Consider the following 13,968-nt stretch of genomic DNA (forward strand, 5'->3'; position numbering starts at 1 on the left):
AGCGACATCTTGCAACCTCTGCGCGTTGCAGACTGCAACCCTCGGAAATGGCCTCTGCTGGCCTGCACCCTCGGAACTCCCCTACCCTCAACTCGCCAGTTTGACTGGCGAGTCCAACCTCCTGCAACGCGCTAACAGCATTGATGACACTAGTGTCAGGTGTCACGTCGTCACGAAACGCACCAATGCCTCCTGCGACTTGCATGTGTTCCACGTAAAAAAAGGACACCATGTAGGAATTACTTTATAAACATACTCATTTCGGGAATATGTTTCTAAAAGTAACCCCATACAAAAAATTTGCCTAAGTTCATCCTTAAATGTATCAATTAGGTGAAACAAGAGATGCTACGAACGTACTTTCTATCACACTTTTTTGTATCTTAGTTATTAGATTCAAAGTGCTTTCCTTTCCTGTCCTCTAAATAGAAAACAAAACTTTTTTTAGATAGGTTGCAATTTTCTGTGGTATATTTTCATTTTTTATACGGTTTTTTTTTTTGGACGGGGACACTGAAAGAGATGGTGTGTCAAAATGCTAATTCTTGAATTTTGTTTGGTGATACTTATTCCAAATCATGACTACCTTGTCTGCAAGCTTCTCTTGATTTTGCGCGATTTAGTTAGTTTTAATCTCTTATCTTTTTCGTTTAAAGATTAAATATTTCATTAAAAATATTAAAAAAAACATAATAATTAAAATAAGTAGTACAATATTAAAGGAGAAATTTTATTAAAGTAAATGGTGTAATATTAAAGAAAGAAATAAATGAAGAAAATTATTAAAGCATTGAGATAAAAATTAAAAAAAATATTAAATTGTAATTTATAAGTTCAAACGATACTAAAGTAATGTGTTTTTTTGGTGAACAAAGGATTGAAAAGACAAATTACAAAGCATGGGCTAAGTCATGGCCCAAGGGAGCTAAAGTAATGTTTTGAGAAAAGCTTATAAATTAATGAGAGAAATTTAATTAGTAAATGTTTTTAAAATAACTTGTACGGGAAATGACAGTACATGCACTATCACTAATTATTAATGCATTACGAATCCAAGAGTTTGTTGATATGGGACTTTATTTTTATTGGATGTTGCTTAAAAATAAAACTTTTGCATGTTGAATTTCTCAACTTCAAAATCGGATAAAGCGAGCATTTGGAAAAAAAAAATCATATTTAACGATCATAATTCTTGGAAATCATAAATCCTAAGATTCATCTTTTCTAGGAATTGTTTGGTTAGTTATTAAAAATCTTTAAATAAGTTTTTTAGGAATCAAATAGTTATACATATTTTTATCGATTATTTTAATTATTTATCACATTATAATGTAATAAAAATAATATGATATTTTTACTATAATAAAAAAAATTAAATTTGAGAAAGTAAGATTCTCACTTTTTTTATGAGAAAGTTTTTGTGAGAAACTCATTAAAAAATATTCTAGGAAAATATTCTTTCTTATGAATGTTATTTTTTTAAAATGCATATCAAACATGGGAAATTAAGGAAGCGTTTAGTAGGAGATAAGTTTTTTAATGCCCATGAATCATGAATTTTGTGAATCAAGTTTCTTTGGAACGAGTAAAATCTATTTGATTGACCACCGAAAAAATTAAACTCAAGGAAAGTAAGATTCTCACCTCTCCCATGAGAAATTTTTCATAAGAAACTTGTTAAAAAAACATTTTTGAAAAATATTGTTTCCCAGGCATCTTATTTTTTTTCAAACGAATACCAAAATGGGAAATTAAGATTCTCAACCAAAATTCTCAGGAAACTCAAAATTTTCCCCCTACCAAACACCTCGTAAGCTTCCCATAAAACTAAAAAGTTATCTCCTACTAAACATCCTCTAAAATCTAAATGGCAAGGATAATTGATATAATTAATACAGTCATTAAAGTTAAATATTATAAATAGAAGATAGATGATTAAAAAAGAGAAAGAGTGAAAATAAAGTTGAATATTTGATTGTTTAGATTAAGAGTAGAAATAAGATGAGTTGTTTAGTTTGAATGAAAAGAAAGGAGAGAATTTAATAAATGAAGAAAAATTTCTATTACAACCTTGGATGCACATTTATGCCAAAATTTAATTTAACCCATTAAAATTTTTAATATAATAAATTATTGATCACCTTATAAGATTTGTAAATTGAATTATAAAAATTATAAGATTGATTTGGTGCTTGATAACGAGGGTTGAAGAATTAAAAGAATAAAGAAAAATAAAGTTATGGGTTCAAATCCTGATCTTCTAACCAAAAAACTAACAACTAATATTTACTTATAAAAAAATAAAAATTATGTAAATTGAATAATTGATGATGTAGTAATAGTAGTGCCTATAAATTAGTTTCGTTTGTAGCAATTTAATCAATTTTTCTAAAGTGCTTATTTCTGGTGCAAATCTAGATTTGGGTCAATCTCCATTTCTGAGAAACATCTAAACTCTTTTGTAAAATAAAATTTATGAATCATTAAATTTATCTTAAAATTCGTACACTATATTTTAAACGAACATCCAAATCTACCTTAAATCGAAAATCTAGTAGCAATTGCGTTTGAATTCCAGTAGTAAGTACAACCTATGACTCTTTGTCTCTTTCTCTGTGTCACGTGAAGAAAACCAAAAACTAAGGGTAGAAAAGACTTTTTATGAGTTCCCCTCAATTCAAAATTATTTCTCACATGTATCAACTGTACCAAACAAGCCGCACTCAATTCCATTTGCACCAAATCTATTTATGTCGTCACAAACAAACGGAGCCTAAGTAATGATTTTTATTTTTTACATAGTAAATAATGGTTAGTTGTATGAATAAAGTTATTTGTGCTGCTAGTCATCTATAATGATTTGGCATTACAGACTTACCTATAATGGGAATGCTACTCACTTATTTGTGCGGCTAGTCATCTACACTTTCTTTTTCATCCTCTGGATATTGCCAAAGTACTTGCTCTAGGCTTGCTTAATCAATATTACGACAGATTGTTGATGGCTAATCAGACAATCCTACTATACTATGGTAATAATATATGCTTTTAACACAATGTTTGGAAATCCAGAACTGACCATGTGCCAGTGATGGACTAGAAAGAACATTTGGAGCATTTCTAAAGTTTCCACTTAATTCATGCAGGTTGATAGGCAATTAGGCAAATAAGTCAGCTCATTTATTAGCTTCTTTGTCTTTTGATAAATGTTGGACAAACGACTTAAAGAGAGTACCTAATGGCTTTTGACTCTTTGTATGTTTTGGTTCTTTTGATGTATTCTCTTTTGAAAATAATATTGTTTGAAGCCCTGTTGAATATTAAATGTGGTAGCACTTCTCTTGGATATTCAAACCTTGTATTTGATTTCTCATTAATTTTATTCTACCGTTTTATATTTAATTAACACATAAAATAATGCATTACTGAATATTTTCTTATATATGTCATATAGTGTGTAAAATTAATTTGTTATTTCTAAATACTACATTTGATCCGTTTGTTAAGCATTTTTTAATGTTACGATACATCAATTCAAATATATAGTTAATAGTATTGTTTTTATTAAATTTATTAAATTTATTAAATGATTTTTAATATACCCTTTTCCCATCTTATTTTTCCTTTTTTCTTTTCATTTTCATCGTAAATGTGTTAAAAAAAATAAAGATAACAATTTTTTTATAAGATATCGACATTTAAAAAAAGGAGAGACAGGAGTCACTTATATAGAGCTGGCGCTGAATTCTTGCAAGGGGAATTGCATTCAGTTTTGTGGAAAGTTTAGCTAAGTCCATTAATTATGTATATGACTATAACATGATCAGCAAAATTAATTGTTGACTGTAAACAGAATGAACTTTACTATATAAAAAAATAGATTATTTGACTATAACCGGCCAATAAGTGGTCATGATTCAGACATGCCGCAGCAGCACCGCCCCTATTATTTAGAATTTGGACCTAGAACAACTACACAGCACTAGCCTACTTCACTTTTATTTTCCTAACTATTTATATAAGAGTAGGATTATGTACCCAAAAAATAAATCTTTTTACAAGTTTTCTTAATATTTTATGAAGAAAATTGTTAGCTAACCGAGGTTGGAAGGATGGCAATAATAAGAATGCTAGCTTCAGCTTTGTCATGGGTGACAGTTGCTTATAGAAATTTCAGGATTCAAGCCATTCAGTTTTTCTTGGGTGACATTCAAGTCAATTATTAGAGATAAAAATTAGTTTAGTTGGTTACACTTTAGTTAAAGATTAGTTTAGTTGGTTGGTTACACTTAGTTATTAGTTTAATTTGTTACAATTTAATTTAGTTAGTTACAAATTAGTTATAAGTTTAATTACATAAGACTCAATGTATTCATGTAAAAATTGATTTGTTCATTTTAAGCATTATGCAAAGTAATAGGTTTCTCTTTTCTCTTCTTTCTATCTCTCTGCCTTAAACTTTTTCATGGTATGAAAGCAAACAAAAATACATCTTTTTTTTTCTCTCTCTCACACACACACCTTCCCCATTGCTAATAATTCTTACCATTCATTTTCTGGCCGCCATGCTTTCTCATCTTCTCAGCCACATGCCAATTCTAGGGTTTCAACTTCTCGGAGCTTTTGCACCACATCCTTCGACAGGGACTCCATCGAGTACGACGTCGTCATCGTCGATACCGGTCCCACCGGCTTATCGGCGACGATACAACTCAAGCAAATGTGCTGCCAAAGAAACCTCGATTTGTTCGTCTGTGTCCTCGAGAAAAGGCATGATCTGGCTACCCTCTCATGTTTTGGACGAGGCATATGACTCCAAGATACATATCCAAAATCAGATTCTAAAGTGAGTACCCTTCCTCAACAATATTGACTAGTTGAAATTTGATAACAATAGCTTTCTCATCTAGTAAGGATGTGTTCTTAGAATTGATAGTTCTTGACTCCAAATGAAGTTTGTGTAAGTTTCTCTATGTGTAGCACTGCCCAATTTATGCCTACAAGGTGTTTGATTAAATGCTTCTGAAAATTTTGAAAATTTTGGCTTATTGTTTCAGTCTTTTAGGCTTATTTTGATGATTTTAGTTTCTATCATGTGTGGTGGTTAAGCATTGTTCATTTGTTAGCTTCTGTCATGAGTGGTTAAGCCTTGGTTATTGTTGGTTCACAAAGTGTTTGTAAAAAGTCCTCAAAGAAGACAGATTTTGTGATTCTTCTATTTTGTTGATGTAAGTTTCTGCCCGTGATGATTAAGCATTGTTTAAGTTTTTGCCATGAATGGTTAAACATTGAATTGTTGTTTTGCTTTTGCTCTTGATGGTTAATACTTGTTGCTTCTACCAAGTGATTAAACTTTGAGGTATAATTTCTGCTTAGTGGTAAAGCTTTGATAATTTCATAGATTAATAATGATTTTAGCTTCTGCCAAATGGTCTTATTGTTGATTTCGCTTGATAGTTAAGCTTTGATGTTTGCTTTGGACTCTTGGAAGAAGATTGAGAAAGCTGAAGTTGGTCGAAGATTTCTAGAAATTTTTGTTTTGGTCAATGCATTTTCGACATATTTAACTATATTCTAAGTTTTCAAATTTTATTTTCATTTCCTTTTATATTGATGTATTGTCTTCTCCAACACCTTCGAGCTTGCGAGGGTATTATAAAAATTAGTTTAATTGGTTACAAGTAAGTTATTAGTTTAGATTGTTATAAATTAGTTTAGTTAGTTACAAATTAATTACAAGTTTAACTATATAAGACTTAATGTATTCATGTAAAAATTGATTTGTTCACTTTGAGCATTATCTAAAGTAATACTCAGTTTCTGTTCTCTGTTCTTTCTATCTCTCTGCCTTGAGCTTTTTCACCAATAACTAATATATAAGAATAAAACATATCCAATTTAAGAAAAATGAACCAAGTCACTTGTAAATGCAGTTTGGTTAGAAGTGAATTGCTTTTAAAAAAAATTGTTCAATTTAAATTTAGGTCATATATGAAACAAATATTAAATAAAATAAAAAAAATAAAAATCTTAAAAAGTTTTAAAATATTTAATTTATTCTTTACCTAATAAATGTTTTCTATACGGTCTTTACCTAATAAATATGAGAATTAATAGAAAATTTTAAAATTATTCAATCATCAAATAATCCATAATCCGTTCTAATATTTCTTAAAGAAAGGCCCACGTGATTGCATAGAAGAGTAATAAAAGTTTTGTGCTGTTCTCTTGTATTATAGTCCTGTTTTAATTACAAAAGAATTTTAAAAATATAGCTACACACGAAAACAAATGAGCAATCCTATATGGTACGCAAATTTTGACGAATTTAAATTGGATGTGTCTTTATTAGTCTGTTAAACACTAAATAGATGTACGCGCATGTTTGGTTTAACTTTTTTTAATTAAGTTTTTAATCTTTTAATTTTTTTCAAAATGTAAAATTTTAGTCCCTTAAAAATGTTTTTTTTATAACTTTTAATTTTTTATTATTTTTTTGTCAGTATTTTTAGTTCTTCTAAGATTTTTCTTCTTCTCATTTTTAGTCTTTTATTTATTTATTTTTATTACTCAAAATTAGTCTTAAATATAAAATAAATGAAGGATTAAAAATAAAAAATAGAAACTAATTTTGAACAATAAAAATAAATAAAAGACTAAAAATAAGTAGTAATATTTAGAGAAGAAAAAAATATTAACCAAAAATTAATAAAGAATTAAAAATTTTAAAAGGACTAAAAATTAAAATTTATAAAAATTGAGAGACAAAAATTTTAATTAACTTTTTTTAAGAGATGTTTGGTTTAACTTCACTTTATATCAAAATCAATTTACATTTTTTATATAGAAGGTAAAATAATATAGAGTTGCTTCCAATTTTGCATAGTGTTACTGTGATTCAGATTTTGGATACGTTATTGTCATTCCAAACCCTATTAAGAGAATGAAAAACATCGGAAAGTTGATGGAAAAACGCTAAACACCTTTTTGGTAGTGTTTTTGGGATTTTTATTTTTTTCCATACCATCTGATGTTATCCCAAACAAATATGTTTCTGTGTGACAACTTAACTAAATATTGTAAATCCATAAAAAAGCATAAATATTTACTTTTATATTATATATTTAAGTATTCAATTTCGAGTTATAAATGTCTTTATATTATTTTTTAATTTTTTCAATAAATTGTGCAACTTTTTTTTCTTACATATCTCATTTTATTTTATATTTTAGTATTATTATTATTATAAACTGTATTACTCAATTATATAGTTAATATTAATTTGAATTATTTTATGTTAACACACCATACTCGATCATGCTTTCCACGTAATTTTTATCAAACGCTTTTTATTTATTAATTTATTAAACAATATCTTTAAAACACTTGTTAGCATAATTTTCATTTTAAAAGCCTTGTGTCTTTGTTTTATTTTACCTAATAAAACAAAATAATTATTTTTAACAATAATAATATTTCGTATTATATTTTTTTTAAGATGCACTATTTTATTATTGTTTAATAATAATAAATTTTTGTCTCTAATAATATACTTTTTTTAATTTTGATTATATAAATTTTTTTAATTATTTGTACAGTATAAAAACCATAACAGTGATATAAGAAAACCCCAAACAGTGCAAGGTAAATTTTGTGTGTGTGTGATATCATTTGTTAACTTAATTTTATTGAGATCTCATACAATAACTCTTTAATAATAAAAAGAAAAACCCACAGAAACAAGTATATTAAAAATAATATAAAATATTTATGGTACTTATGAATTAAAATGAACTTAATATTTATAAAAAAAATGAACTTAATCTTGTCTATTTTTTTTTAATTTGACTCACTTTGTCTATCATTGACCCAATTACTAAAGAAAATCAAACTGTTTTTTTTATTATTATCAATTTTTAAAACGGATTTATATCTAACACTTGAATATAAATTTGTTGATTAAGTTAGATGAATTTCTTAATAAAAAAAATAAGTTATTGAATAAGTACTTAGCACATAAGAATTTTTGTAGGAGTTGTGTTTATAGCTAAAAAAGAAACAAGGTTAAATTACTTTCATTTAAACTCCAAGTTGTTTCCATAAACTATTATATATTTGAATGTTTATTCTTGACTAAAAGTGCTTTTAGGAATTTTTATTGAACCAAAGTGTTTTAAAAGTTATTTTTTAATGAGGATATTTTTAGAAGTTATTCTCAATTACAATAAGTTAAAAAAAAGTTACATATTTTATTTTAATTGTTATCAATGTAAAAATATTATACTAATAATTGTTAAAAAATAATTTTCGCTTAAATATAATTTTGGTTCTTTTATTTTTCAAAATTTTTAATTTTGATCCTCTATTTTAAAATAAAGACATTTAGTCTTTATATTTTTTTTTAAAATGTGTTATTTTAGTTCCTTATTTTAAAATAGAGACATTGAGTCTCCCTTTTTTTAAAAAAATAAAATTTACAATTTTGGTCATTCCTTCAAATTTGGAAGCATTTATTGTTCATAGATTAATATTAAACAAATTATCTAATATCACAATACTAAATTTAGATCATATCAAATTAATTTTTTTATCGTTAAACACTTTTTAAATTTGATGAAATGAGTAAAATGGTAGATTTTAAAAAATTGAAGAAAATAGATGTTTTTATTTTAAAATAAAAACACTAAAATTATAGAATTTAAAAATTAAGAGGATTGAATGTCTCTCTTTTAAACTAAAGAAAAATTACATATTTTTAAAAATAGGAACACAAAAATTACATCCAATAATTTTTTTATATGTATTTTACACAAAATAAATTTATGAACATATTTTCTAACATATTTTTTTAATACACTTCATCCTATTGGTTAAAGTTTATTGAAAATTATAAAATTTATAAATTTTGCATTTTATTTAATATTTTTTTCTTCTTAATTTTGTAGTTTTTAATAAATTATAATTAATAAAAAATTTATGTTTTATGAAGTGTAATAAAGGGTGGAGTGCTAGTATTTTTTTTGAAAGTCAGGTAATTGTACATAAGAATAATTTAATAACATTTAGTAACAATGTTAAGAATTTACTCATTTTTATACGCATACCTATGTGAAATTATTGAGCACACCGTTTTCTTTTAGCTGTAACATGCTAAACTCGAGAACAAAAGAAAAATGTAGTAAATTATTAAGCTGTTGTCTATTCATTTGTTAGCCGTTGTAATTTTTCACGTGTCATTGTAAATAAATATATTTTGGGGAACGATAAAAAAAAAAAGACAAAGAAGAAAAAAAAAACGCCCACGAAAGAAGGCGCCAAAGAGGCACATGCCGCTGTGGCCAATTAATAGTTGTTACCATTTCAATACGGTGAGTTTTGAACTTTGAAGTTTGAACGGTCAAAAGCGAAGGAAAAAACCAGGTTACACTAGCTAGATTTTTTTAATTTTCCGAAAATACACAATTATTATTGAAGAAAATAAAGAAAGAAAGAAATAAATAGAGATAGAATGGTTTGGTTTTCTTCTTTGACTGTCAGCAGCGCATTATAGCACACCACACAAAAAAGCAAAACAGAGAGAACAACTGTTACTCACACACGCCATGGGTATGTATGTCATCATCATCGATCCATCGATCTAACTCTCTCTTTCTCTTCCTTCTAACCGCTGTTTCCGCATCTCGCTTCCTTCCCAAACTGTAGATTCGTTTTTTTCTCTCTCTATTTCTTCCTTTTATTTTTATGCCTTCTCTCTCTTCAGTTTTGTTTCTCCAATGTGACTGGTGTTGTTTTGTGTTTTTCGTGTGCGTCGTTCGTTAATTTTGTTTTGTGTATTCGGATCGAGATTTTTCGCGTTCGGTTGCGGGGATCTTCGGTTTAGGTTTGTTTAGGGATTTTGTTTTCTGTTTCTGTTGCTGATGAGTTTTTCGTTGGATTTGTGGTGTTCTGTGAGATTGGCGGACTTTTTATTTTTATTTTTATATTCCTTCAATTTTTTCTTTTTTGGAAAAAATGAATATTTATTTATGGACGGAATGGATTTGCTTTTTTCTGTCTCTTAAATTCTTGTTTAAACGGTGGTGCGACTTTCCTATTTAGTTCTGTTTTTATGAAGCCTGTTCACTGCAATTTTGCTTCTGAAAAAAAAGGATATATATATATATATATATTAATTATGGTGGAATTGTTCATTCTGGCAGGTAAATGAATGGTTTTTGAGCAACAGCAGTTAAAAGAGAAAAGGGATTCAGCGAAGATGACATCGGTTGGTGTGGCACCAACTTCGGGTTTGAGAGAAGCCAGTGGGCATGGAGCAGCAGCTGCGGATAGATTGCCAGAGGAGATGAACGATATGAAAATTAGGGATGATAGAGTATGTAATTTGTAAACCCGCTCTTTTAAATTTTTCATTTTTTCCATGTTAGTTTTATTTTCTCTGTGTCTGTGTGGTTGGTTATAAATTTCAGGCTCAGTTACTTACAGTTTTCTTCATTTTGTAGGAAATGGAAGCCACAGTTGTTGATGGCAACGGAACGGAGACAGGACATATCATTGTGACTACCATTGGGGGTAGAAATGGTCAGCCCAAGCAGGTATACCTTCCCTCCTTTTTTTCTAATATCAATCTTATATACACTCATTTATGCAGTTTGAAATGATTAACTCTTGCACTGTCTCATTTACTGTGCTTACCTTGGAAGGCTGTAAACAATCAATGCTACAGCTTCATATTGTTATTTGTGTGCAAATGTTTCCCACCACTCCTATAGCTGCCGTGATTTTGAATATTGACATTTGAAGTCAATAACAGAAAAAGAAAATCCTCAATTTGGTTGTTATATCAGATCGCAGCTTGCTGACTATAATCTTTTTACGGTGATGTGCATAACTTCTTGCTGTGTGCAATGTGTTTTTGTCTTGTCTTGTGATTGGCAATTCTCCTCACCGATTGGCTACTGATTGATGAATCTTGTGATCTTATTGGATAGGGTGAGAATGTTGTAATGTGGTTTTCGTCGTATCGTAACTGTGCCAAATCTTTTTACGGCGACTCACATAACTCCTTGCTGTGTGCAACTTGTTTTTGTTGTGTCTTGTGATTGGCGATTATCCTCTCCAATTGGTTTCTGATTGATGAATCGTGTGATATTATTAGATAGGGTGATAATGTCGCAATGTGGTTTTTGTCATATTCTACATATTCTCGTTAACCGTCTATTTTAGTTCTTGTGGTTTTTTTTATTATATATGTTTATTGCTTTAAAATAATTTTTATCTATGTTAATTTTCAGACTATAAGCTACATGGCAGAGCGTGTTGTAGGGCATGGATCATTTGGAGTTGTCTTCCAGGTAAAATTATGTATCCAGTTGACTAAATGAGATGCATTTCTTTAGCCTTTTCAACACAAGTGACATAATTATTGCCAATTCTGAGGTTGGGTGTGATTGTAGGCTAAGTGCTTGGAAACCGGTGAAACTGTGGCTATCAAAAAGGTTCTTCAAGATAAGAGGTACAAGAACCGGGAGCTGCAAACAATGCGCCTTCTTGACCACCCAAATGTTGTCGCTTTGAAGCACTGTTTCTTTTCAACCACTGAAAAGGATGAACTATACCTCAATTTGGTACTTGAATATGTTCCTGAAACAGTTAATCGTGTGATCAAACATTACAACAAGTTAAACCAAAGGATGCCGCTGATATATGTGAAACTCTATACATACCAGGTATGACTGTTGCCCTTCCTGTCTTAAGCTTTCATAATTGTTCTGGCTGTAACAATTATTTTTGATATATTTCAGATCTTTAGGGCGTTATCTTATATTCATCGTTGTATTGGAGTCTGCCATCGGGATATCAAGCCTCAAAATCTATTGGTATAGACTTTTTATTTTTATTTTTGCATAACATCATTGATAATTTATTCTGGTTCTCGTGTTACGTAGTTATGGTTGTGTTTAGGGTGGCTAAAAGATGGGAAATAATTAATTCAAACTCTGGTGACAGGACTGTTGGATGGAAAATACTAACTGAATTTTTTTCTGTGCAGGTCAATCCACACACTCACCAGGTTAAATTATGTGACTTTGGAAGTGCAAAGGTTTTGGTACGTTATATATGTTGGCATTTCTGCCCCTTCCTCCTTAAATCATTCCTCTTCATTCAACCTCTTGTTTTCCTGGGTTAGATTGTAGTTTTATTTTTCCTTGTTTGGTCTGACCTTTGACAGGTAAAAGGCGAACCAAATATATCATACATATGTTCTAGATACTATAGAGCACCTGAGCTCATATTTGGCGCAACTGAATATACTTCAGCCATTGACATCTGGTCTGTTGGATGTGTTTTAGCTGAGCTGCTGCTTGGACAGGTTGGTGGCTGTTGATGTGATCTGTTTCTTTTTTTTTTTGTTTAGTATATTTAATTAAAAATTGTATTTTCTTTTTACAGCCTCTGTTCCCTGGTGAGAGTGGAGTTGATCAACTTGTTGAGATCATCAAGGTAATCTTTGTGATTTTTAACTTATGATGTTATATCTTTCATATTTTCAAGTGTTTTTAAACTCTTGATCTCATATTTTGCTTTAGCCTTTTAATATTGAATTGGCCTATTTGATGACTTGATCAATTATATAGGTGGCCTTGTTTACTTGTTCAGTATTATAACATGTAAATGATCATTTGTTGTTTGTTGTGCTGACAGGTTCTGGGCACTCCAACAAGGGAAGAGATTAAGTGCATGAACCCTAATTATACAGAATTTAAATTCCCACAGATTAAAGCACATCCATGGCACAAGGTTTCACAAATAAATTTAATAGCATGTCACACTTTATTGTTAAGCTCATCATATTAATGTATTTCAAAATCCTTATTGAACACACTATACTAACATATTTGCTGATTTTTCTTCTACTAGATCTTCCATAAGCGCATGCCTCCAGAGGCTGTTGATTTGGTATCAAGACTACTACAATACTCCCCTAACTTGCGGTGCACAGCTGTGAGTATCTATCTGACGACTTATCAATCTTTTAGTATCCCACCTTAGGAAAAAGATAAAAATAGTGCTTAATAATAGTGTTTCCCTCTGTCAGATGATGGTTTTGCAAGTTTGTGTTTGTCAATTTTATGTTTGCTAGTCTTAGTATTCTATATCTGTTTCTCAACTTTCGATAATATGTGTAATTTGTGATTTTGCTTTATGTGGTGCAGTTTGATGCCTTGACGCATCCTTTCTTCGACGAGCTTCGTGATCCAAATACTCGCTTGCCAAATGGCCGATTCCTTCCACCACTATTTAATTTCAAATCCCATGGTATGTTGATTTTGGAAGATAGGCTATCGTGTCCGTGACTCTGGTCTTTTTTTGTTTTCATTAATAATTTTCTGGCTGACTTTTTGTATGTTATTGGTGCGTGTACCAGAACTGAAAGGAGTCCCATCTGAGATTTTGGTGAAATTGGTTCCAGAGCATGCAAGGAAGCAATGCCCGTTTCTAGGCTCGTGAAGTGTTGTTTCCATATGAGAATGCTGCGCTTTCCTTTTCTATTTAATATGATATTTTTGTTGGTATCTTTATTGTATTCGGTTGCCCTGTAAAAGCAGATTTAGAGATACATGCTACTCATTATCACCCAACCCCCGATGGTTATGTAGAATACCCTGTTTCCTGTATCACAGCAGATTGTAACATACAATAGAGGACAAAATGTCTGCAATTATCTAAATGTTGCATCAATATTTGTATTTGTTGAGACAATGATGGGTTGTTGTTTAATTTAGTTATGCTTAGCGTGGTGGTTGGAAGTTGTAATGGCCTTGTCTGGGCATATGTTTATTTTTCCACTCTTTAGGACGACTTGGGACGAAGTCTTGGTGCTTGTCTGGACAAATATTAAACTCCTTAAGTGAAAGTGATCGATGTTATATTATAATCAAACAGTTAGTATGACTCACTCCTTTTTTA

General features: G+C 29.7%; 1 protein-coding gene across 4 annotated transcripts; it reads left to right on the forward strand.

Annotated features, from left to right (window-relative positions):
* The first annotated feature begins 9,375 nt into the window (after positions 1-9,375).
* On the forward strand, positions 9,376-13,761 carry LOC100798867 (shaggy-related protein kinase alpha). 4 transcript variants are annotated; one of them, XM_006605724.4, is made up of 13 exons: positions 9,376-9,610; positions 10,200-10,372; positions 10,500-10,592; positions 11,292-11,351; positions 11,454-11,726; positions 11,802-11,876; positions 12,050-12,106; positions 12,230-12,370; positions 12,451-12,501; positions 12,703-12,798; positions 12,919-13,002; positions 13,215-13,317; positions 13,427-13,761. In XM_006605724.4, exons 2-13 carry the CDS (start codon positions 10,208-10,210, stop codon positions 13,507-13,509), a joined length of 1,281 nt encoding a protein of 426 aa, XP_006605787.1. In that variant the 5' UTR covers positions 9,376-9,610; positions 10,200-10,207; the 3' UTR covers positions 13,510-13,761. The 4 variants fall into 4 exon arrangements, with proteins under 4 accessions (XP_006605787.1, XP_003555781.1, XP_006605789.1 ...); XM_003555733.5 differs by having other exon boundaries at positions 9,380-9,606; XM_006605726.4 differs by having other exon boundaries at positions 9,514-9,880.
* The last annotated feature ends 207 nt before the right edge of the window (positions 13,762-13,968 follow it).

The sequence above is a fragment of the Glycine max genome, chromosome 20, assembly GCF_000004515.6.
Source record: "Glycine max cultivar Williams 82 chromosome 20, Glycine_max_v4.0, whole genome shotgun sequence".
In the NCBI taxonomy this organism is placed as follows: domain Eukaryota; kingdom Viridiplantae; phylum Streptophyta; class Magnoliopsida; order Fabales; family Fabaceae; genus Glycine; species Glycine max.